General features: G+C 47.9%; 3 protein-coding genes across 5 annotated transcripts in view; 2 read left to right on the top strand and 1 right to left on the bottom strand.

Annotated features, from left to right (window-relative positions):
* Positions 1-3,077, top strand: part of gtpbp2b (GTP binding protein 2b) — a 10,952-nt gene extending 7,875 nt beyond the window's left edge. The window contains exons 9-12 of the mRNA XM_061679309.1: positions 698-756; positions 1,345-1,516; positions 1,765-1,929; positions 1,999-3,077. Coding sequence (XP_061535293.1) covers positions 698-756; positions 1,345-1,516; positions 1,765-1,929; positions 1,999-2,160 — 558 coding nt within the window. The 3' untranslated portion in view covers positions 2,161-3,077. The remainder of the gene's footprint in view (positions 1-697; positions 757-1,344; positions 1,517-1,764; positions 1,930-1,998) is intronic.
* LOC133403906 (apoptosis-stimulating of p53 protein 2-like) lies at positions 2,960-22,719 on the bottom strand. 3 transcript variants are annotated; one of them, XM_061679306.1, is made up of 18 exons: positions 17,718-22,719; positions 14,218-14,365; positions 14,020-14,121; positions 12,754-12,815; positions 12,584-12,685; positions 12,321-12,486; positions 12,065-12,246; positions 11,816-11,980; positions 11,206-11,419; positions 11,029-11,124; positions 10,874-10,962; positions 10,465-10,798; positions 8,469-9,157; positions 6,749-6,886; positions 6,541-6,674; positions 5,364-5,530; positions 3,455-3,654; positions 2,960-3,235 (listed from the first exon to the last, which is right to left on the bottom strand). In XM_061679306.1, exons 1-18 carry the CDS (start codon positions 17,724-17,726, stop codon positions 3,194-3,196), a joined length of 3,039 nt encoding a protein of 1,012 aa, XP_061535290.1. In that variant the 5' UTR covers positions 17,727-22,719; the 3' UTR covers positions 2,960-3,193. The 3 variants fall into 3 exon arrangements, with proteins under 3 accessions (XP_061535290.1, XP_061535291.1, XP_061535292.1); XM_061679307.1 differs by having other exon boundaries at positions 8,481-9,157; XM_061679308.1 differs by lacking the exons at positions 14,020-14,121; positions 14,218-14,365.
* Positions 18,788-24,789, top strand: rrp36 (ribosomal RNA processing 36). Its single transcript, XM_061679311.1, has 8 exons — positions 18,788-19,194; positions 19,330-19,660; positions 20,374-20,509; positions 20,573-20,639; positions 20,719-20,823; positions 20,935-21,009; positions 23,548-23,665; positions 23,984-24,789. Exons 1-8 carry the CDS (start codon positions 19,162-19,164, stop codon positions 24,139-24,141), a joined length of 1,023 nt encoding a protein of 340 aa, XP_061535295.1. The 5' UTR covers positions 18,788-19,161; the 3' UTR covers positions 24,142-24,789.

The following is a 24,789-nucleotide window of genomic DNA, read 5'->3' as shown; positions in this document are numbered from 1 at the left end:
CAATGCAGCGGTGTACTCACGAGGCCTGCGGGTGGGGGGGGGGGTCGCACATTTTTTTCTTCTTCCCGGGGGGGCCGTAACAGAAAACAATTGAGAAGCACTTGTCTACACCGTTTGTGTTCAAATACCCGTTTAAACTGCTTACATGCAGTCTCTGCGCCATTTGCACAATGGTCAGTGGAGCAGACTATTGCTCTATTAGTCCTTTCAAACTGCTCTAAATTGCTCGAGGACTCAGTCGTCAAAAAATCCAAAACATTTTTATCGGCATTACCACGCGACTGGTAACCTTTCATTGCTCAGTGATTCGCCGTACTGTGTTTTTATGCCTCAAATGTATTTTCTGTCAAACAGCTCCAAGTACCGGAGACAAATTCCTTGTGTGTTGTTTGGGCATACTTGGCAAATAAAGATGATTCGGATTCCGATTCTTAGGTGGGTTCCAAAAGCGCAACTATCGAGGCTCATCGTTAGCCCGGCAATGGCATTTTCCAGAAGATGTTAGCATCAAGCTAGCAAGTGGCGTTCTTAAGGCAAAGTTGTTCGGTTGTTTGAAATATCCAAAGTGTAATTGTCTTTGGTTTCTTCTCGGTTTTAGAGTAAACATCAGCTGGGAGTGGCAATAAAGAAGACCACCACACACGTGAAGGCGCACATACACACACAATGCTGACGTGCGTGTGCGTGTTGTCTGCAGGTGGACGAGATCTATTCTGTTCCTGACGTTGGCACGGTGGTGGGCGGGACTTTGTACAGGTGAGAGTTATTGTGTGGATGTGATATTTGGGTGTATGTGGGAGTGTTTTTGTGTTTATGTCATTGTGTGTGCTTGTGATATTTGAATGTGTTTTTGCGCATAGTGTATGTTTGTTTGTGTGTGTGTGTGCTTGTATTTATTTGTGTGCGAAAGAGTGTGTCTGTGTGTGAGTATGTGTTAGGGCTGCACAATATTTCATTTGAGCATCGCCATCGCGAAGTACGCGTGCGCAGTAGTCACATCGCAGGGTCCGCCGCGATGTTGGTGTACTGGAATATACGGCGAATCTACTGTAATATAAAAGCGACCAGCAGAGGGACCTGTTTGGTTCCGAATCAACGGAACTTGGCAGGCACGCAGCTGTGTGAGTGCGCAAGGATGCGTTCAGGGACACTGCGTAAATGCGAGTGAACGCGTTCTATTGTAATACAGTCCATAATTGTAAAAATGGAATTCTAGGAAAATTAGGGATTTTTATCAAAATATTTGACTTCAAACACTACACTGTGTTTGTGTGCGTTTGCGTTTGTGTTGTGTGACTGACTGACCGTGTGACTTTTTGTTGTGTTTCTATGTGCGCGTGTCAGCGGGGTGTGCCGCGAGGGCGAGCGCCTGGCGGTGGGCCCCACGGACGCGGGCGGCTTCCTGCGCGTGAAGGTTCTGTCCATCCAGCGGAACCGCGCCACCTGTAGGCTGCTGAGGGCGGGGCAGGCGGCCACGCTGGCGCTGGGCAACCTGGACAGGACGCTGCTGCGCAAGGTCAGCCGCGCCGCGCATCGGCCCCGTACCGCCATTGATGATGTGATGTCATCGGTGACGTCGTGAACAATGTCACGTGGGATTTCATGAGTGATGTCACATCAGACACGCACATGAACACACACGTACACAAGCAGACACACGCACACGCACACACAAAGTTTTAGGTGAGGGGTGTCCGCACCTTTTTGTCTGAGAGCCGCATACAGAAAAATGGCTGACGTGGCGCGTGTGTCGTGTGTGTGGAGGGCATGGTGATGGTGAGCCCCAAGATGAAGCCCACCGTCTGCTGCCACTTCGAGGCGGCCATCGTTCTTCTCTTCCACGCCGGAACCTTCCGCCGAGGCTCGCAGGTCACGGCGCACGTGGGCAACGTCAGGCAGACGGCCGTGGTGCAGAGGGTGCACGGGAAGGTACGTCTGCCGCCGCAGGTTTGTGTGTGCGTCCCCACGCATGTGTGACACCTGGCTCTCTCCTGGCAGGACGAGCTGAGGACGGGCGAGCGAGCCGTGGTAGCGTTTCGCTTCCTCAAACATCCCGAGTATCTTCGGACCGGCGCCAAACTTCTCTTCAGAGAGGGAGTCACCAAGGGCATAGGACACGTCACATGCCTCCTGACCGCAGAACACAACCAGAACCACTAGAACCAGAACCAGAACCACTACAACTACACTATCAGAACCAGAACTCCTGGAACAGAACCACCACAACCCAAACCGTCAGAACCAGTACAATAAAACTCTACAACCACAACCAGAGGCATTGGAACCACCAGAACCACTAGAACCAATACCACTAGAGCCACCAAAACTAGTAAAACAAGAGCTAACAGGACCAGAACCACCAGAATCGCTAGTAAAAAAATCTGAACCACTAGACCCAGTACCACCAGAACAAAAAACACCACAACCTGAGCTATCAGAGCCACTAAAAACAAACTATAACCACAACCCGACGTATTGAAACCACCAGGAACCAAAACCACAACCTGAACAATCGGACCCACTAGAAACAAACTGCAACCATAGCCACAAAGAACCAGTCCACCGAAGACAATCAGAATCAGTCGAATCCGAGCTCGCATGGCGTGTGGTGTGCCGCCCAACCCCCCCTAGTCCTTCATCTTCTCCACTAATCTGGCGCTGATCCGGATTATTTCCGAGTGGCCCTCCTTCAAGAAGATTTGGACTCAACTTGGTGGACCAGGCCTTCTTCCACTTTGACTCTGTTTTTTATGTTAGCACTTTATGACACACCACGGCTATGTCGGGAGCCACGTTGACTGGTCGCCGTAAAAAAAATCTGTGACTGAATTGTTGCTTGTGCAGTCCAAAAGGAGAATATCGAATGTATTCCTATGTGAAATATGAAATGAAAAGATTCAAGTTTGTTGTCAACAATGACTTTGAAATCAATTTAGCGTACTAGCCTAACCTAGGATGTGACTAGCATGCTAGAAAAGGTCACTTGTAGTTTTGCAAATGATTTCATTCGGTCCTGAAACTAAGATGTTTGATGTTTGTTTTCCAGAAGCAGCATCAATAAATAATAAAAATGCTAACCAAGTGTCCAAATCTTTTATTGTGGTTGACACATCAAAAAAGAAGAAATATAAAGCGGACATTGACTTGTTGGTCATTTGAGTGGTTCTTGGCGTTCCTCAGGAGTCCATCTCGGCTAAGCCAGACTTCTGTGTCGAGGGCGGATCCTCGGGTAGAGCTGACGGGAAGGGGTGGAGCAAAGCGGAGTGAACGCATGAGTGAACGGCGGTACCTTGATTTGCGAGTCCAAATCATTCTGTGACCGAGCTCGTAACTCAATTTGCTCTTATATCAAAACCATTTGGAAACGACATGAATTCTTTCCAGCACCCCTAAAGTCGTAACCCGAAAAACTGCTAAGTCGAGGCAGCGCTGTACCGTATTACGAGTGACTGACCCCGAGCAGGTTTCTGGGTATGAATCCCTGGCGATCTCCGCAGCACGCCCACCACCACTCGCCGTCGGCCTGCTCGTCTTTACGCAACACCGTCATGCAGTCGCCTGTCTCGAAGGACATCTCGTCCTCACTCTGAGCCTCATAGTCCCAAAGGCCGTAGACCTCGCCCCGGTTCATAACGCCCATCTTCTCCTGAACGCCTGCACGCAAACATCCAAGGGGCGGGGCCGTGGCATGGCAGTCTTGTTACAAATCTCATTCATTCTTTCGTTCATGATTGCTTCCTCTGACTCATGATGAAATTCGCTTCATCGTTTATCTTTGGATCATTACAGAATTCAGCCGTTCGTTTTGTTCATTCATTCATCCTCATATTCAATCATCCATGAGGACTTCCTCAAACTCATTAATTCATTTGGGACGTTGTGTTGAACATGAATAAAAACAGAATACAATGATTTGCAAATCACGTTCGACCTCTATTTCCTTGAATACACGACAAAGACAAGATATGTCATGTTCAAACTGATCCACTTGATTGTTTTGAGCAACTAATCATGAACTTGGAATTTCATGGCTGCAACGCGTTGCAAAAAAGCTGGGGCAGGCTCATGTTTACCGCTGTGTTGTGTTACATTATGTTTTCTTTGAACAACATTCAATAAACGTTTGGCAACCGACGACGCTCATTGTTGAAGCTTTGTCGGTGGAATTCTTTCCCGTTCTCGCTCGATGTACAGCTTCAGCCGTACAACAGTCCGGGGTCTCCGTTGTGGTATTTTACGCCTCATAATGCGCCACACATTTTCAACGGGAGACGGGTCTGGACTGCAGGCGGGCCCGTCTCGTACCCGCACTCTTTTACGACGGAGCCACGCTGTTGTAACACGTGCAGAATGTGGTTTGGCATTGTCTTGCTGAAATAAGCAGGGGCATCCATGAAAACGACGTCGCTTGGATGGCAGCATATGATTATCCAAAACCTGTATGTACCTTTAGCATTAATGGTGCCTTCACAGATGTGTAAGTCACCCATGCCATTGGCCCGAACACAGCCCCGTACCATCACAGATGCTGGCTTTTGAACTTTGCGTCCATAACATTCCGGATGGTTCTTTTCCTCTTTGGCCCGGAGGACACGACGTCCACAATTTCCAAAAACAATTAGAAATGCGGACTCGTCGGCCCACGGAACACTTTTCCGCTTTGCGTCGGTCCGTCTTAGATGAGCTCCGGCCCAAAGAAGCCGGCGGCGTTTCTGGTTGTTGTTGTTGATAAATGGCTTTTGCTTTGCATAGTAGAGTTTCAAGTTGCACTTCCGGATGTAGCGCTTTGGGAACGCGTTGCGGCCATCAAATTCTAAGTTAATGATTATTTGCTAAAAACAATCAAGTGGATCCGTTTGAACATGAAATATCTTGTCTTTGTTGCGTATGCAATGAAATATAGGTTGAACATGATTTGCAAATCATTGTATTGTGTTTTGATTTATGTTTAACACAACGTCCCGACTTCATTGAAATTGGGGTTGTAGTTTATTCATGGGAACTTCTTCAGATCCGTTCAGTCATTCGCGAGAACTTCCTCAGATCACAAATTTGTTCATTCGTCAATGAGGGCCTCCTCGCATCCATTCAGCCATTCATTCATTCATAAGAGCCTCCTCACATCATTCATTCATTCACTCAGCCATTGTTTGACAACCTCCGTAGATCATTAGGCCACTGACTTATTCATTCATGACAATCTCAGATTCATGAATTCATTCACAAGAGCCCCCTCAGAGATATTCATTCATTCATGATGACAACCTCCTTAAATCAGTTCATTGGCGAGAACCTCCTCACATCCATTCATTGATGAATTCCTTCTCTCACTCATTGATCGATTCAGTGTTGTGGTCGCTGACCGTAGAGGAAGTGCGAGCACTGAGCGTATCCATCATCCATCTCTTCACATTTGTCGGCTGCCGTCTGCGCGTCGCTGTGCGTCACGGCCAGCGCGGCGGCGCCGCTCTCCACCAGGAACTTGCACACCTCGACGTTGTTGCACGAGGCGGCGCAGTGCAGCGGCGTCCTGGGCGCCCACCGCGACGGCGACGTCACCGCGAAATCAATGCCACCACGCGTTGCAGCGATGCAGAAAAAAGAAAAAGGAAAGGAACACGAATAGCGGAAATACGCCGATGATTGACCGGCATTATGATTGCACTGGGAAATCAAAATTAGGTTTTTGAAAGTATAATTGCACTGGGAAAAAATATGTTCTTTTTTTTAACTCCAAACGTTCTTGAATAAGTATTTTCAGGGTTGCCCCCGCCCCCCCCCCAAAAATTTCAAGAAATATATATATACACGTAACAAAAATACAACAAATTGGGTGGAAAAAATCAGCGGATGCCGAACCACAAGTATGCGAGGGTCCCCTGTACTTGATTTGATGTCTCCAGAAAAGTGGACCAAAGAAACATTGCCACTAAAACTCCCCCAAATGGAGACTAGTCTCACAAAAAGGTTACAAATTTACCACATAAATGGTCAAAATTGAAAACTACATCGATTAAAAGAAATGGACGACATTTCTGCAAAATACTGCCACAAAAATGACAGCATTTCCCCCAAAACGGACAACAAAATTCCAATCATAATGCAAAATACTATTCGTATTTCTTCTGCTTTTGTTCCTATGATCTTGACGCACGGCTTTTCCAAGTTACGAGCCATCGCTTGCTCGATTTTCTGGTTTGTGTTGCGAGCCAAAATGAAAGTTACACATGAGCTTTAGCTCCGCCGACGCCCGAGTAGTAATAAGTAATAAAAATAGTGTGCACTCGCGGGCGCACACCCCGCAGCCTCGCACTGACTTGTTTCCTTGGACTTGAAGAGCTTTGCTGAAACCATCGTGGAAGATCCAGGGAGTAGAGAATAGTGAACGATTCAGCATGCAGTCGCTGCGTTCAGAATCATTCACTCTTGCTCTACTCCCCGGTCTCTATAAAATTTAGGTCGTGATTAGGAAGTCAGGAATGAGTCAGTCATTACGAACACAGCCTCGTCAAGCGAACGATCGGAGGTTGCTTGCCTTACCATCCGTCGCTGTCGGCAGCGTTGACGTCGATGCCAAAGTGTACCAGGAAGTGTACAATGTGGCCATGCCCGGCGCAGACGGCGTTGTGCAGGGCCGTGATGCCTTCGTCGTTGGCCCCGCTGGGATCGTCCACCTGGAGACAAACAAAGATGGACGACATCAAAATCTCTGTCCTCCACGATGACTCCGAAGATGTTGTGGGCTCACTTCGTAAATGACCCTCTGGACCAGGTCGTATTCGCCCTCCAGGGACGCGTCCAGCAAGACGGCCAAGGGGTTGAATTTGACCCGCACGATCCGGTCCGCCGGAACCGAGGCCGACGTACGGAGAATAGACTTCGTTCCCTGGAGGAAGTCGACGGACTGAGTTAGACGTCGGTGAGAAGAAAAAGAAACCGTGGCTTCTGACACATTTGTTCATTCATTCATCCATCTATCCCTCGTCATTCATTCGAAGATTATCAGATTCATTGATTCATTCAACCTCTTCATCCATCCATCCATCTTCCACTTATCCGTAGTCGGCTCACAGGGGCAGCAGATTTAGCGGGGAAGCCCCAATTTCCCTCCCTCCCTACCTCCCTTTCTTGCGTCCTTCCTGGGCCAGCTATGAGACGTGGTCCCCGGGGCCTCCTCCCGGCGGGACGTGCCCGGAACACCTCACCAGGGACCCGTCGAGGGTGCATCCTAACCAGATGCTCGAGGCAACTCATCTGGCTCTTCTCGACGTGGAGGAGCAGCGGCTCTACTCTGAGCCCCTCCCGGATGACCGAGCTTCTCACCCTATCTCTAAGGGAGAAAACTCATTTCAGCCGCTTGTATCTGCCATCTTGTTCTTTGGGTCACGCCACAGCTTACGCCATAGGTGAGGGTAGGAACGGAGTTCGACCACTAAATCCACAATCTTTCCTCACGACGACAGACCGGCACAGAAACCGCACGACTGCAGACGCTGCACCGATACGCCTGTCGATCTTCCCCCTGTCCGTTCTGTTCCCTAAAACCCTTTTCCGTCTGGCTGCATTTTCAATAAACATCAGAATGTTTTTTTTTTTAATTAAAAATAAGCACAGGGACAATTTCAAACTCCCCTGTTGCACAGCTTAACTGTTCCAGCACAAAAGCCATACAGATCCGCCATTCTGCATGGCCATGCAGCTGAACAGGACAGGTTTAAAAAAAAAGATCGCAAGATACTTAAACTCCTCCACTTGGGAAGGATCTCCTCCTCAACCCCGAAAGGGCACTCCACCCTTTTCCGACTGAGGACCGTGGCCTCAGATTTGGAGGTGCTGATTTTCATCCCAACCACTTCACACTCAGCTGCGAACCTCTCCAGTGAGAGCTGAAGATTGCGGCCACAGAGCCACATCATCTGCAAAAAGCAGAGACGTAATACTGATGTCGCCAAACCAGACCCCTTCAACGCCTCAGTTGCACCTAAAAGTGATAAAGTTCAACCCCCACTGGAAACCGATTCTGCCAATGCGGACCAAACTGACACCGGCTGTACAAGGAACGAACAGCCCGTATCAAGAGGTCCGGAACCCCCCGCACAGAACTCCTCAAGGGACATGGTCGAATACCTTCTCCAGTCCACAAAACAGGTAGACTGGTTGGGCGAACTCCCATGAAACCTTGAGGACCCTGCTCAGGTTGTCAAACTGGTCCACTGCTACACAGTCAGAACGAAAACCGCACTGCTTCTCCTGAATCTGAGATTCAAACCTCTTCAGATCTATGAATTCAGTCATTTTCACGAGAACCTCCTCAAATCCATTCATTCATGACAACCGTATCAGATGCATTCATCAATTAATTCAATTCACTAATTTTCTTGAGAACCTCCTCAGATTCATTCATTCATTCATTCATTCATTCATTCATTCATGAGAACCTCAGAAGAAGAACAAAGAATCAGCGTCACCTCTCCCGTCACCTCAGGGGGCCTCAGGTTGAGGGCAGCGTCCCCTCGTAGGGGGTAAGGCGGAGGCGGGTAGGGCGGGAACTCATCCCCTGTGACTGACCACACTGCTTCCTCCTTGACATCTTGATTGGTTGGTGGGCTGCGGCAGGAGGCGGAGATTGGGATATGAGAACGTGGGGGCACGGACGGCTCTTTCGGGCTCTCGAGTGACTGCTTCAGAGCCACTCTGTCACTCATGTCAGATGTCCCAAAGTGCTCTGAGACTGGGGCTCGGGTGTGCACGGGGATGGTCTCAATGGTCTCCATGGGGATTGTCTCCATGGCAGCCAGGGTGGTCTTCTGGTAGAGAAGCTTCTGGATATTGGGTCCCGCGGGGCCTTCGGGCTCCGTGATGGAGCTGCGTTTCTTCAGGGGCCGTGGGGCGTGGTGGCGGCGCCGCATGGCTTCCAGGTCGGCATCGCTGTGGTTCCTGTGGGAGTTGGTCTTGGTCAGGAAGGGGAGAAGCTTGGTGGGGCTGAGGGGCCGAGGAGTGGCTCGCTCTGTGGCAGGCTCCGCCCCAGATGCGTCACATTTGCCCAAGCAATTGGCGTCAACCACACCACTCTTGGAAGAAAAAAGAGATCCAGAGTTGATGGCACAACTGTCAGACTGCTGCCCCCCACTGGCCTGGAGAGCTGGTTTACCGTACACTGAAGAACAAGTAAGACAAGTGATTAACATGCAAGCTGGGGCATCAAGACAGACCAAGATAGATCAAAGTAGCTTTGTTTCAGACCTAGCTCAAGTAACTATGGAGCCTACTCTCACACGCGGGATCAAGGGTCATCCTTAAACAGCCCTAAACCCAGTGCAGCTCATCTTATATTTATTATTTCTTATAATAAGTTGATTTGCTGACTTGCTGTCTCTGTTTTTAGGTGAAAATGAGGAGCAAAATGTTTTTTGAATGCAAAATGAATTATTTCCAAGTACGGATAGCATTATTTTAGAAACAGACCCAATTTGGTGTCGGACTTTGGCTTGCAGATGGCTTTAAAAGCAGTTGGGGCACGGGGCGGCATGGTGGGCGGCTGGTTAGCACATCTGCCTCACGGTTGTGAGGTCCCGGGTTCAAATCTGGCCTCCATGTGTGGAGTTTGCATGTTCTCACCGTGTCTATGTGTGTTTTCTCCGGGTACTCCGGTTTCCACCCACATCCATGGTAGGTTAATTGAAGTCTCTAAATTGTCTGTAGATGTGAATGTGAGTGCGAATGGCTGTTTGTTTATATGTGCCCTGCGATTAGCTAGCGACCAGTTCAGGGTGTACCCCGCGTCTCGCTCACAGTTAGCTGGGATGGGCGCCAGCACACATGTGACCAGCGTGAGGATAAGCGGTTAAAAGAATGGACGGATGCATGAATGTTGGGTCACAGCTGACTTAGGGCTTTCCACTTTCGTCTCTCAAGGACTGCAGAGCTTAATATGATACTTGCTAGCTGTCAACACAGTTCTTTCTTCGCCAAGCTTGTATTGGCAAAGTCTTCCTTCGGCATCACCACCTTCTACCCGAGGAAGGAGACCGGCCTGGTAAACTACACCCACGGAACGAAATTAGACCCGGCACTGTACAACACCTGCTGCCTGATCACTGGATGCGTGAAACCCACCAACATAAATGACCTACAGTACATCTCCTTGCCAGATCAGGTGAGAAGTCACAGCAGATGCCACAATCTCCATGGAAGTCAACCCCAACCCAACCACTCAAGTCAAGAATCCGATTTCTAATCCAGGTCCAACCCCGAACAACGTTACTGCAAATAAACCAAACTCCAGCTCTGAATGGAAAAGCCAACCCAACCCCTATAGCCAGAAAGATCTTGTAGATGTCAACACACACACAAAGATCTGTGTCAAGAAATGGAAGGCTTAAGGATACTATAAATTTGAGGGAAGGAAAAGAAGAAGCTTGGAAGCGAAACAAGCATTTTAAGAAGCTATTACTCGCCAATCACCTCGCGTTTGACAGCGTGGAAGCGTGCTGGACTGGTAGCTCTTTCCCAGCATGCTCCGCTGCGTGTACATGGAGTAGATGGATGCCGCCGCCACCGTCTGAGGCTTCTGCAGAAGTGGGACCAAGGGGTCCAGGGGCTCCATGGGCTTCAGGGGCTCCAGGGGTTCCAGAGGCTCAGGGGTATAGGGTGGCACGGCAGCGGCCGGGGGGTTCTCCTGCTTGTGTGGCAGTGGGAGGGTGGAACTGTGAAGAGCACCCCCTGATGCGCGCATCTTGACAGGGAAGGTTCCAGTGCAGGAAGTTTTGCAATTAGTGATTCCTGGAAGCACTGCTACCTAATAGAGAAAGGACATAAGTGGAGGTAGGAATGGTTCACAGTGAGAATGTCACAGGTTTGAGTCCGCTGGTACCTTCTGGTCCCTGAGCAGTTTCTCTGTCGTGTGATTGATCCGTGTGGGAACAGGGGGCGGGACGTTGGATCCCTTGAAGGCGTTGGGCTCTGCAGAGAGAACATTATCGAAGCTTGAGTTCTTGAATCTTAGATGGAGCTATTCTTATTGTTGACCTGAAGTGGAGCAGAGCAGTTTGGTCATGCGGGGCAGTGTGGCTATGTGGGCGGGGCCTCCATTAGAGCTGCTCCAATCAGAGATTTTGTTGACAACTGCTCAGAACACAAAAACACATCTGATTGGTCAGCGTGAGGATCACATAATGTCTTCACTGGACCGCCACCTCACCGTACCTGCGGTAGGCTTGAGGGGCCGGGGAGGCTGCGGTGGTGGCGGCTTCGGGGAGTTGTCCACTGGGAGGGTGGCGGTGCCGTTCGGGTAGATGGACTTCAGCGGCACTTCTTGACGCTGCGGGAAAGGCGGACCCTGGCAGGGTGACTGGATGTATGGACCCACCGCCGCCACCTTGGACGTGGCGTGCTGAGGGGCTTCGCTGTCCGAAGGCACCTGCATGGGGGAACCAACACGAGGACATGTTTCAGCTTCTGGATGCTAAACGAGCATAGCGTAAAATTAGCATTAGCATTGCATTAACATAGCATATCATTAGCATAGTATTAGTTTAGAGCGAGAATTAGCATAGCATTAGCATAGCGTAGAGTTAGCATTAACATAGAGATAGCATTAGCATACCATTAGCATTAGCATACCATTAGCATAGCATAGAGATAACATAGCATTAGTATAGTATTAGCATAGCACAGTGTATAAACAGCTACCATTAGCATAGCATTAACATTTGTTACTTATTTAGCATTTATTTTTATAGCTTTTACATTTATGATTGTTTTATTATTATCTATTGGCGTAGCATAGTATTAACATAGCATTATCTCCACTCACAGGTGTGTTCTCCTTGTGCTTCAGCCCTGCTTTCTTCTTGCAAAGGCGCAGACGCAGCTCGGCCACGCGTCGCTCCATGGTTGCCACCTCCTGGTTCTTCCTGCTCAGCGCGTCCTTCTGCTGCTGCAAGCGCGAGTTCTGCTCCTGGTTCAGTCGATTCCTCAGCTGGGGGACAGGACACGCATATGGAGCCCTGGCGCATTAGCATGTTTGTTAGCACCGCAGTGTTTCCATCTTCCCCGGCCTCACCTGCAGCTCCCCACGCAGCTGCTGCAGCTCGGCGGCCGAGGAGGAGGAAGAGCCTCCGCCTTCCGTAATGCCGCTCCTGAGCGCCTCCAGCTGCTCGCTTAGCTGCTCCACGTGGGCCGAGCCCGCCATGAGCTCCTTCTGCTTCTGCTGGAACAGGACGGTCGTGTGCTCCAATTCCGACGCTGAGAAGCACAGGTGTCCTCAGCACGGTCTACTCGGCGGCCTCCCTGGAGTGCCCGGCTGCTCGCTCACTCACCCAGCTTGCTGTTACTGATGCGTTTGAGCTCCACTTGACCCTTGAGGGCCCGCACACGCCGCAGTTTGGCCTCCTGCTTGATGGCGTTTTCCCGAAGACGTCGCACGCGCTCCTCCTCCAACGTCGCCCAACAGTCCTCGTGCCTCAAACGCCACAGATGCTGCTCCTGGGAGAAGGGAGCGGGGTGGTGACGTCATCATTGAGATCACACGGTCGTCATGGTGATGTCACAGTGAGGTCACGTCGCAGTAATGTCATCATACCTTGGAGGCGAGCAGATGTTCCTTGTCGTTGATGTTTCGCTGTTGTCGGGCCGCCAGATCTTTTAGGTCGCTCAGCGCTGTCTCTCGATGGGACACTAACACCTGAATGCCCATTCACAAACATTTAGTGTGCTAACAGTTGGATGCTAAGCTAGGCTAACGCTAGTCACCTCGTCATCCTCTGCAGTCACGAGACCTCTGCTCATCGTATGGTCGGCTGCCCTGCACACGCCTGGACACAAACAGATCATAGCTTAGCATTATTAGCGACGTTAGCGTCAGCTCCTAAATAAGCTTAAAAAGTAGACCTTCAACGATCATACTGAGTAACCAAGGCAACTCGACTGTTTACTCGACTTCTTGAACCTTCCCTGTGACTTCTACCTTTCCGGAACATTATAGTGTCCACACGGTTTCTAGAACATTCTAATGAACTTTTCAAACCTCCTGCTCAGCTTCTAGAACATTCTAGTCTCTACACAACGTCTACAACGGTCTAGTCGATTTGTAGATATTTTTGTTGACTAATGAAACTTTCTACTGTTACAACTTTCAACTGGACTTCTTGAACCTTGTGTTTGCCTTCTATTAACCTCGTAGCATCGACTCGACTGATAGAACCTTCTGTTTGACCTCTATAACCTTCTACTTGACTTCAAGAACCTTCTCTTTGACTTACACAACCTTCTACTAGACTACTAGAACCTTCTACTTGACTTCAAGAACCTTCTGCTGGACTGCTAGAACCTTCTGGTCAACTTCAAGAAATTGCTGCTCAATTTCTAGAATCTTTCCAGTGTCTATGTGAAGTTATATAGTTATTATAGAAGTCTTCTTGACTTCTATAACTTTCTACTGAACCTTTAGAACCTTCTACTACATCTCTAGAACCTTCTGCTCAACACTTAAAACCTTACACTCCACCTCTTGAACCTTCCATTTTGACTTCTAGAAACTTCTACTCAACTTCTGGTACCTTTCCGGTGTCTATGGGTCTTCTAGAATGTTATACTTGACCCCTAAAAAGACTACCTGACTTCTAGAAAATTCTACCTGACTTCTAGAATAATAATAAACTTTTATTAGACTTCTAGCATCTTCTGTCCAACTCTTGGAAACTTATACTCTGCTTCTTGAACCTTATGCTTGGCTGCTAGAACCTCCCAGGGTCTACTTAACTTCTTGAACCTTCCTTTTGACTTCTAGAACTTTTCCGGAATACTACGTGCCTTCTAGAACCTTCTGTTTGTCTTCCAGAAGCTAGAACTCCAAGACGCTTCTGCATGATTTTTAGTGTGTTGTGTACTGAACACCAGCTAGCATGCAGGCTTACATGTAAACATTTACTACAGCGTGGTAAACAAAAACAAGCTCCCGATATGTGTGTGTTTGTGTGTGTGTGCATTTGTGAATATGCGAGCATGTCTGTGCGGTACCTGTGTGTGGCAGGCGCCTGAGTAAATAGGACACCTCGCCACTGTGCTGCCCCCAACGCTGCAACACCTCCATCATCTTCTCCTCCTCCCCGACGACACGTTCTGATTGGTCCAAAGGCATTTTCAGCTCAACTGACTGTGTGTGTGTGTGTGTGTCTGTCTGCGTGCGTGTGTGCGTGTGTGTGTGTGTGTGTGTACCATCTCCCCTCCAGGTCTCAGTGAGGCAGCAGCGGTTCTCACCCGGTTCCTTACACAAGCGAAGAACGTCCCTGCAAAGCGTGTTCGGTGTGACGGGAACCTCGCAGCAGTTCTGCGGCCCGCCGCCAAGGAACACGCTCACGAACATCTACGACAAAACAATTCACGTGACAACCGGCGGGCTGAACATGCTAACATGGTAATGCTAAGGACCGCCGTTGCGGTGGCGCTGAGCGTTTGGCCGCTCACGTCGTGCTGTGAAGGACAAAGAACAAAACAACAAAACTCCCATCATGCAGCAGGCTGGCACGACAAGCTCCCTCAGTTTATGAATAACCTTTGACCTTCCTCATGGTGCACACTGACTTGTCAGTTGTTTTCAAGAAGTGGCGTATTGGGTTCCAAAAGTTGAGCAGAAGGTTCAGAAGTCTAGTATAATGTTCTGGAAGTTGACTAGGAGGTGTATGTAGAAGTTAAGTAGAGTATCCTAAAAGACGAGTAGAAGATTCTAGAAGTTAAATAGAAGGTTCTAAAAGGAATTTAGACACCAGAAAGATTGTAAGAGCTGAGCAGAAGGTTCTAGAAGTCTATTAGAAGGTTCTGGAACTTGAGTAGAAGGTTATAGCAGTCAACTAGAATATTTTAGAAGTTGGGTAGTAAAAGGTCGTTTTGTTTGGAGCTAAGAGGGAAGCACAAACAGGAAGTAGCAGCCTCCTCCATTCGTCACTGAAAATGGCAGCTTCCTCCTGGAGGCACGGCTGCTCTGCTTGGCAACTGTTGCCATGGCGACTGGGATCGCACGCATGCACACACACACACGTGCGCGTGGTGTTCAAGGTCATACATGAAGTGGAAGTCAAACTGGAATCTTTCTGTTCTTTGGCTGTGCCAGTCACGTTTGATTGACAGCATTGTGATGGGCGTGTCCACGTTTGATCGACAGCCGAGAAGTTTCCCGATCGTCGTCCTAACGAGCGCTGACGTTCAGTTGCTTGTTTTTAATTAAGAAAAATCTTATCTAATCCTGAGCAGCATGCATGTTTGTGTGTCAGTGTGTGCGTGTGTGTGTTAATCTCGGTGGTCACGTGACCCGTCCCCCATATGGCATTCGGCGTGGGCGCCGCCAACATTCAGGAAGTGACCTGTGGTGAACAGCTGCCTCCTCTGTTACCATGGCAACAAGGTGACATCATTAATACAGCAAAACCCCACAATATCGCAGATTTTTAAACTATTGTTTTTTTAAGGCTTTTTACATACGATACGGTCTACGCGATACCACAAAAAGTGAACTGCAATACGGCGAGGTACTTCAGTGTAATACCACGTTGTGCCACAACATGCCGGGCAGCACTGAGCTCTTGAAGACATGCAGCCTAATTAACAGCAAAAGAAGAGGCAGAGAAGCTTCTGTTTGTGGGTGTTGTAGCAGTTGTTGGAAAGTTTACAATTACCATAACATCTTTTCTAATTTACCTTAGCCCATCTATGGCATTTGGCCATGCCATTCTATTAACATTCTATGTTAGCATGCGGACTTTGGTTCGACGTCGACCCTCAGGCACCCCTAGTGAGGATAAGCGCTCTAGAAAACGGGTGGACGGAATGTTGTTGTTGTTGTTGTGATGGCGTCCCCCACAGCGGGGGTCCCTAATCTCAGCCCGGATTAAGATGCAGTCACATGACACCCCCCCCCCCCCCCCCGATTTTTTTGAGCCGCTACACTAACGAGCGAGCAATGTTCAACTTCCTGTCCTGGTCTAGTAGGGCAGCGACAGAAGGACATTAAAACCTTCTGCTCAACTCTCAGAACCTTATACGTCGACTTCTTGAACCTTGTGCTTGACTTCTAGACTATCCCAGTGTCTAATAGATTTTTAGAACCTTTCCGGCATTTTAAAACTTCAAGAACCTTCTGAGTTCTAGAACATCCTAGTATATACTTCACTTCTAGAACTGTACGTTTGACTCCTAGAACCTTCTGCTCGACATCAAGAACTTTCAGCACAAAGTCTAGAACCTTTACAGTGTCTATGTGCATTCTAGAACCTGCCTGACTTCAAGAACCTTCTATAGTACTTCTACAAAATCGTACCTGACTCGTAGAATATTCTGACTTCTAGAATGTTCTACTCAACTTCCAGAACCTTCTACTAGACTTCTGGAACCTTTCGCTCAACTTGTAGAACCTTTCTGTTGTGTGTGGCTTTTAGAACCTTCTACTTCTAGAAATCGTACCTGCCTTCTAGACCAGAGGTCATGAACGTTTTTGAAACCGACAGCTACTCCTTGGTAGCGATTAACGCGGGCTACGTTTGATACACACTTATAAAATACCAAATTTTCTCCAGTGACCTTTAATCAGGGCGGCTGCGGCTCAGTCGGTCGAGCGGGTCGTCCAGTGTTCGAATCCCGGCTCCGACTGTCCGCATGGCGAAGTGTCCTCGGGCGAGACGCTGAACCCTAATTTGCTGCCCGCTGGTGCACGAATGTGAATGTGAGGCTTTGCGAAAGCGCAATAGGACCGCAGTCCATTCACCAATTAGATATGTCATTACTCATATTCATCATTATTGAAGACATTGATCATGTTATTGATAGCTCAGCATTTGTTCACAATGATTTAGGAATCAGATAAAGATCAATACTCAACACTTTGTTTTTTGAAATCACAATGTCAAATTGAATGTCTCCAAAGTTTTGTCTGTTTTGGTCTGTTGTCGTACTAGAGCGGCTCCGACTACCGCAGACGAATTCCTTGCGCGTTTCTGACACACTCGGCAAATAAAGAGGATTCTGATTCCGGTCAAACTCCGGCGACGACGGCGGTCCGCTTTTCGCTCGCCGTCTCGCTGCACCTACATCCAGAACGTAACAAGTCACACGGATGAATGAAGGGAAGGATAGATGGGCGGGATGAAACACTAGTTTGGTTTGGGGTCACTGATCCCAGAAGGGGGGAACATTAAGTCCAAGGGACATTTGGTAGAACGAAGTGAGAAGATCAGATGGTCGGTCTGTATTCTCTTATCTGAACGATCTATTTATACGCCGCAATGGAAGGACGAACGGGAGGATGAACGGATGACGGATGAGTTATGGATGGCTGCAAGGCTGACGGAGGCAAGGATGGATAATTGAAGGGACGAATCAATGAAAGTATGGATGATAGATCGTGAACGAATACATGAAAGGATGAGAGAATGAATGGACGAATAGCTGGGAGAAGGAATGAATGGATGATGGCTATATGACAGAATAGATAGATGACTAATGAAACGAAGGGTGGATGATTGAACAGAGAATGAATAGAATACATGAGATGAAAGAATAAAAGGCTGGATGGATGAATGAGAAGAATGGATGAAAGGATGAATGGATGGCTGACAAAAGGAAGGTTGGGTAGACAAACGGATGGATGAATGGATGATGATGGTGGCGGGGCGTGCCAGGTGAGAGGCCCCCCATCCGTCAGAGTCCAAAGTTGTCGGTTGTCTCACCGGCATCATGTTGTCCGCACGCCGCGAGTCACATGACCCGGTGAAGTCCGCCCGGTGTCACGTGACCTGTCAGCGTTAGCATCCAAACGTGTATCGGCGACAGGAAGTCATCGGCGAGGCTACAAGAGCGAGAATGAGACCCAGCCTGAGCGGGCGCGAACATCACCCGGCTTGATCCACACCAGGATCCGCTGTAGATTTTCAAAATAAGATGACTCGGGCGACATGCTCTCTCATCAGCTCGCGTGACGAAATGTCGTGTCGTCTTTCCATCTTCTAGCATTTCTTTCTATGGGCGGCAGTCAAAAAGCAGCGAGCCCAATTTTCCACTTGCACTAGAACTGCAAAATATGCAAAGAAATGTGGGACTTTATGGCTACTTTTCAATTGAATCTCCCATTTTCCTCAACACCGACTGTCCATCGACAAACGAGGTCATGCGTGCCAGCCTCGAAAATTCAGAGGGTGTGCTTTTCATCCGTTTTGTGTTTTTTTTCTCAGCCCCTAACTCCTTATTTATTTTAAAGGTCCAAAAAGGCGCCCGATCAGGTGCGTATGGGGGACGCCTTCTGGTTGCGCAGCCAAAGGAAGCGATGACTTCACGAGCTCCTTTGCTTGTCACGGAGGTCACTCAAGGCAGGCAGGCGCTTGTTCTCCGCCTTTGAGCCTGGACACCCGCTTTTTTTGCTGAGCCTATTGCAGCTTGCCCATAAGCATTTCGCAACCTTTTGAAAATGTTTGATGGATGTTCACCTTGCAAAGCAAGAAATTCAATCACAACTCTCTGCTTCCGATGGGCATCCGCAATGACCTCAATTCCAAAATGGCTGACAAAAAGAAGACAGGTTCGAACCAAACTTTGTTTTCCTGTCAAGGTAAACCTTGAAACAAGTATTTAAACTGCAAACCGTGAAAATTCAATGGGGCTCATTACTTTTTGACCGCCCCTCATCTCTCTCGCTCTAATTTTGAAGGCTGTGCTGCTTGATACCGATGTGACGTATTTAAACGGGCTGCAGCTGTTCTCGGGGTCTCCTAGCAACCAGGATGAAGCACGTGCCATTCACCGGAAATAGTAAAACCACTTTTGCGGATTTTTGATGTTCGGAATTTTTTGTGACGATGGCGACCAGTAAATGTTTACAATTATTTGTGTGACGAGATCCGCGTGAGGTTTGGCTGACGTTTGATTCTTTTTGCTTTATTCCGAAGGCGGAAGTAGCAAGTGGACGTGACGTCATCGGCCACACGTTGTAGGAAGCTAACGGAGGCTAATGCTAACGCTAAAGGCGACCGTGTGCTCAAAGCAGAGCTGCGCGTCCACATGTTGACCATTTCATCGTCGGTTTCACTTTGGAACTGATTTCAAGCGGCGACCGGCGACCGGAAGTGTCCGCGGACACGTGCGGTGCTCCAAACGCGAGAAAACCAAAGTTCATTGCGGATGTTCATCTTGGAGGCTTTGCCAGCTTCTCAGGTAAAACGTGTTGATGACTAAACTAACTGACTAAGTTAAGTGATAGTTGTCGACTCTTTAACGCACAACAATCTATTCGGCGTTCGAATAATACATTTATTCAACATGTAACGTTGCATGTATGTGTTGTGTTAGTGGCCAAACATGAAGACGGCACACAAGACCAACACGGTGTTCGCAAACAGCAAACAAACAAGCGGTGATGAAGAGGAGAACAACTCGATTGTGTTGATGCAGACAGGAGCCGATGATGAGGAAGATCAGCTCGGCTCTGATGAGAGTGATGAAGGCAAAGAGGAAGATGAGCAAGGATCGGATGATGATGAGGAGGAGGAGGAGGAGGATGATCATGATCATGCAGGAGGTGATGGGAGTGAGGAAGGATCTGATGGAGATGAAGATGAAGCTGAAGAGGAGGAGGAGGAGGGAGAGTCAGCGGTGTGGACGAGAGAGGACATCAAAAAAGGTCAAGGACGTTCTCGTGTGTGATTTCCAAAACTTGCTCACTGAAACAAAAACTCCAGACGCTCCTTTCGGGGTTTTTCTCCGTAAATGTCAAAAAGTCAACATATCATACGTACATCATTACTCCAAGATAAGAGAAACTAAATAAATGACGTCAATAATCTAGGGAGGTTCCTAAAATTTGAGAATTTCTATCCATCCATTTTCCATACCGTTTATCCTCATGGTTAGAGTATTTATCAATAATTACAAAATATATGTGTTGACTACTTTGCGGATTTCACATATTACAGAGATGATCCGGAACCTACCCCTCGCAATAAACCAGCAATTACTCTATTGTGTCTATATATAGGGTTTTCATTACATTTTCGGTCGGGATGCAACAAATGATTATTTTAATAATCAATTAATCTCCCAGTTATTTTTTCGATGAATTGGATAAACAAAATTTGGGGGAATTTCTGTCAGACATTACTAATTTAGAGCGCAGAAAATGCACAACAATGAATTGATTTTGATTCAATTCCCATAATTCCGGATCAAAATGTTGATTGTTTTAGCAAGTAAAAGTGGATGTTTGCCAAGGTATTCTTTTTAAAAAGTACTAAGATCCTAATATGAATGGACTTTAGTCGTACTCAGGCGGCTACAGCGTGTGCGATGGCGGTGATGATGATGATGATGACGAGGAAGATGGGGATGTGTGTCCAGAGTTGTCCGTCGTGCCGTTCGAGGACATCCTGGCACTGCAGAACCGCGTGGGCACCAAAGCGTACAAGCAGGTCGCTTACGGCGCCGCCGGCCAGCCACCGAGCGCCGCCGGCCGCAAACGCCTCAACAAGAACAGGTGACGCGGCGTCCGCTCGCGTGAAGTCTCGTCCGGTCTTGATGGGTTTTTGTCCCTCCTCAGGCCCGCGGAGGTCTCGGCCAAGAAACCGGCGCCGTTCCTTCGCCAGGTGGTCGCCGTCAAGAAGGCGGTGAGATGAGAAGTCGGCGAGTGCGGCAGGAAGTATAAACGTGATTTAAAAAAAAAAAAAAAAAATGTATCCCCCCCAGACACTGAGAGACCCTCGCTTCGACGACCTGTCGGGGGAGTACAAGGCGGACATCTTTGACAAAACTTTCAAGTTCATCCACAACATCAGACAGCGTGAGACGCAGGTACGGCGCCCACTCTACACGGCGCTTCAGCGGGATTGTTATGAGCATTTGCAGCTTTGGTAGCACGAGTAGAACGGATGACGGAGTTCTTGCATCTTCGGCGGCGTTCAGGAGCTCCAAAAGCAGCTGAAGAAAACGAAGAACGGCGACAGGAAAGAGAAGCTCAGCTTCCTCCTCAAGAAGATGGTGAGTGTCGTCGTCACACTTGACACCACAGGTTGACGTTTTAAAAGATGTACGCTTTTTTTTGCTCACTATCTGACATGAAATCACACGACACTTTTCCTTTTTCAGTTCCATTAGGAATACCAACATTCTATTTGCTTCATGCCAGAATAATGAGAGGAGGATTTTTGGGGACAATTTTCTTGACTATCTTAAAAGTCAGAAGTTTATATTCAGGAAGATTACTCTGTCTTTTAAACAATTCAAACCCAGATGGGATGTCATATCTTTGTAAGCTTCTCATAGGTTTATTGACACACACTTGTGAATGTATATTTGTAAACACAGCTTGTTTGTGTAACATCATGGGAATAATGTCAAAAGAAACCAGCCAAGATACCAGCAAGAGAATTGTGGACTTGACACCAAGCCAAGAATAAAAGCAAAAGTCCTTGTGAAGACACTGGTGTCAAGAGTGTGTCCTGATCCACAGTGAAACCAGTTCTGTGCGTACACATGCTGAAAGGACACTCTGCCAGGAAGTAGCCCTTAGTCCAAAAGAAAACTCATAAATCAGATAAGGATTTGCAAATGCAGATGGGGGCAAAGACCTTGATTTTTGGAGACATGTCCTGCGGTCTGGCCAAACTCAAATGGAACTGTTTGGCCATAATGAGCATCATTACGTTTAGAGAAAAAGAGGGAAGCTTGCAAGCCTGAGAACACCATCCCAACTGTGAAATACGGGGGTTGTCGTGGGGTTGTTTCGCTATTGGCGGGACTGGTGCACTTGACCAAATAGATGGCATCGTGAGGAAAGAACATGATGTGGAAATACCGATGAGAAATCTCAAGACTTCAGCCTGGAACGGTCAGCGCTTGGGCACTAATGGGTCTTCCAAATGGACAATGACCCGAAGCAGACTGCCAAACCGCTGACAAAGTGGCTTCAGAGTAACAAAGTCAATGTTTTAGAGTGGCCCTCATCACAAAAAAAATGATGGGGAGACCTCAAAAGTTCGGTCAGGAGGAATGGGACAATTTCTGCCAACTTGTGAGACGCATTTTACACGAGTCATACATTTGTAAGGCAATGGTACCAAATAGGCGGCACGGTGGGCGACTGGTTAGCACATCCGCCACACAGTTGTGAGGTTGCGGGTTCAAATCCCGGCCTGGCCTGTGTGGGGTTTGCATGTTCTCCTTGTGCCTTCGTGGCTTTTCTCCTGGTACTCCGGTTTCCACCCACGTCCCCAAAACATGCGTGGTAGGTTGATTGAAGACTCTAAATTGTCCATAGGTGCGAATGTGAGTGTGAATCGTTGTTTCTATGTGCCCTGTGATTGGCTGGCGACCAGTTCAGGGTGTACCCCGCCTCTCGCCAACCGTCATCTGGGATTGGCGCCAGCACGCCTGTAACCTGAGTGAGTAGAAGCGGTTCGGAAAATGGATGGATGGATGGTACCAAATACACACAAAATCTATGTAAACTTCTGACTTTGAAGAAAATCTAAAAAAAAAAAAAAAAATGTTGAAGTATGTAAAGCCTTTTAATTTCTTACATTTCTGCATAAATTGGTCATAAAATGTCATCTGATCTTCATCTAAGTCACAAGAATGAACAGTCAGTCTCCTTAAATTAGTACCACACAAATGATGATGTCAACCCAAAGGTGTTCTATGGGGTTGAGGTCAGGCCAGTCAGGTTCAGCCACATCCAACTCTCTTTTCTGTCTTTATGAACCTTGCTTTGTGCACTGGTGCATGGTCATGTTGGAAAAGGAAGGGGTCATGCCAAACTGTTTGCCTGTCCAAAATCTCTTGATGTGCTGAAGTGCTCAGAGTTCCTTTCACTTACGCTCAGGGGCGATTTTGGACATTTCCAACTTTGTGGGGACAGTCTGGAGATGGCCCTTTCCTCTTCCAACATGACTGTGCATCGGTGCACAAATCAAGGTTCATAAAGACACAGAAAAGAGAGTTGGATGTGGATGAATTTGACTGGCCTGCACAATCCTGACCTCAACCCTCGAAGACTTTCGGACAAATTTGAGCGGAGACTGAGAGCCGGGCCTTCTCGTTGGCTGTTTGAAGTGCAGAGGGTGGGCCGATGTCATATTCAACGCGATGGATTAAGATTGGCTCACTGGTGGCGTCGCGGTCTACTCGCCTGACTTCGGTGCGCTCTGCGTTGGTTCAGTTCCCACTCAGTGACGTTGTGAATGTGAGGGTGAAGGGTTGCTTGTTTCTATATGCGCCATGTGACCGATGGGCGACCAGTTCAGGGTGTAGTCAGCCTTTCGCCCGAAGTCGGCTGGGATAGGCTCCGGCGCCCCGTGACCCTGAACAGGATAAGCGCTGTTGAGAATGAATGGACGGATGAAGGAAGGGGTGTCGCTTCGATTCAAATGTGAGTCCGGGCGGCTCAGCCAATACTTTTGGCAATATAGCGTAGATACGGGACAAAGCCATCGCTTGGCGCCCCCCCCTTTTTTTTTTGTACAAAAATTGAGCTACGAAAGCCACGTGGTTACGAGCGATGTGATGGCATGCGTGCAGGCCAATCAGGAGCGAGCACGGCAGAGTCAAGAGCAGCAGCGGGCGAGAGAGCTTCAGTACAAACAGGAGCAGAGAGAACGGGCCAATCGGGGAGCTCGGCCTTTCTTCCTCAAGAAATGTACGTATTTTACGGGGGGAGAATGAGCATTGATCATATAAAGGTATTTATTATTACATATTTCGACATATGCGCATTTTGTATTTGTAATTATGGTTTGTGGAAGAAATGGCGGTATATCTTGTGCGAATAATTTCGAGCGGGGCAAATGTAATGTTATGGAAGTAAAGTCCCAATTTTTCAGGATAAAAAGTTGCAGTGTTTTGGAAAATAGTCATATTTTCATATAATAGCTGTTACCTCTTTTTTGAAGTTGTATATTTTTACAAAAAAAGTCACAGTAAATTGTGATGGTCAAGCTGTTTTTCCCGTTTGCAGGTGAGCAGAAGAAGCTGCGTCTGGCGGCGAGGTTCTCCGAGCTGAAGAAGAGCGGCAAGCTGGACGCGTTCCTCAGCAAGAAAAGGAAGAGGAACGCCGGCAAGGATCGCAGGAAGTTGCCGCGCCAACAGCAGCGTGGGAACCACGCCACGCAGTGACGGCGGGGCGCGTTTCCACGTCAAGTGGGCGACAAGAACGGGCTGCCTTGACATGCGAGTTCGGACCACTTTTTTGCTTTGAGATATGAGCGCTGTACAATTTAGCGCTATTTTCCTTAATGGGGCGGACTGGAACGAATCAATGTCACTTCTGTTCATTTCAATGGGGAAAGATGATTTGAGGTATGAATTTTGGATTTTCTGAACAGATCCAGCAACAAAAAATGTGACTGATCCTTTGAAACATCACAGTTGTCTTTAAATAAATGTTTGGTCACCGCGGTAACAAATCTGTAAGTCAATTCCTCGAAATTTGAGAACTGCAAGCACCTGCAGCCCTTGAACACGTCACAACAGCTCTTATTTAATGGACACTTGTGTGTGTCAACTATAGAGATATACGAACACTTGCCTAAAACAGGTGCACAAATAAACATTTTAAAACTGGACATCTCATCTGCCAGGTGTAAAAACAACTACAATAGCTTGACAAAGGACACCGTGGCATTTCAAACCCAAATTATCTTGCTAACCTCATAAAAAGGACAAAGATTATAATTTGATGGCATGGGACCTTTCATTGCTATTACTATGCATTGTCAACATAATGCGTATGTGAGACTAATGTTAAATTCCTCATCTCGTTAA

Source organism: Phycodurus eques, chromosome 6 (assembly GCF_024500275.1).
Source record: "Phycodurus eques isolate BA_2022a chromosome 6, UOR_Pequ_1.1, whole genome shotgun sequence".
NCBI classification, from domain to species: domain Eukaryota; kingdom Metazoa; phylum Chordata; class Actinopteri; order Syngnathiformes; family Syngnathidae; genus Phycodurus; species Phycodurus eques.
This window is presented reverse-complemented; position numbering and strand designations above follow the sequence as displayed.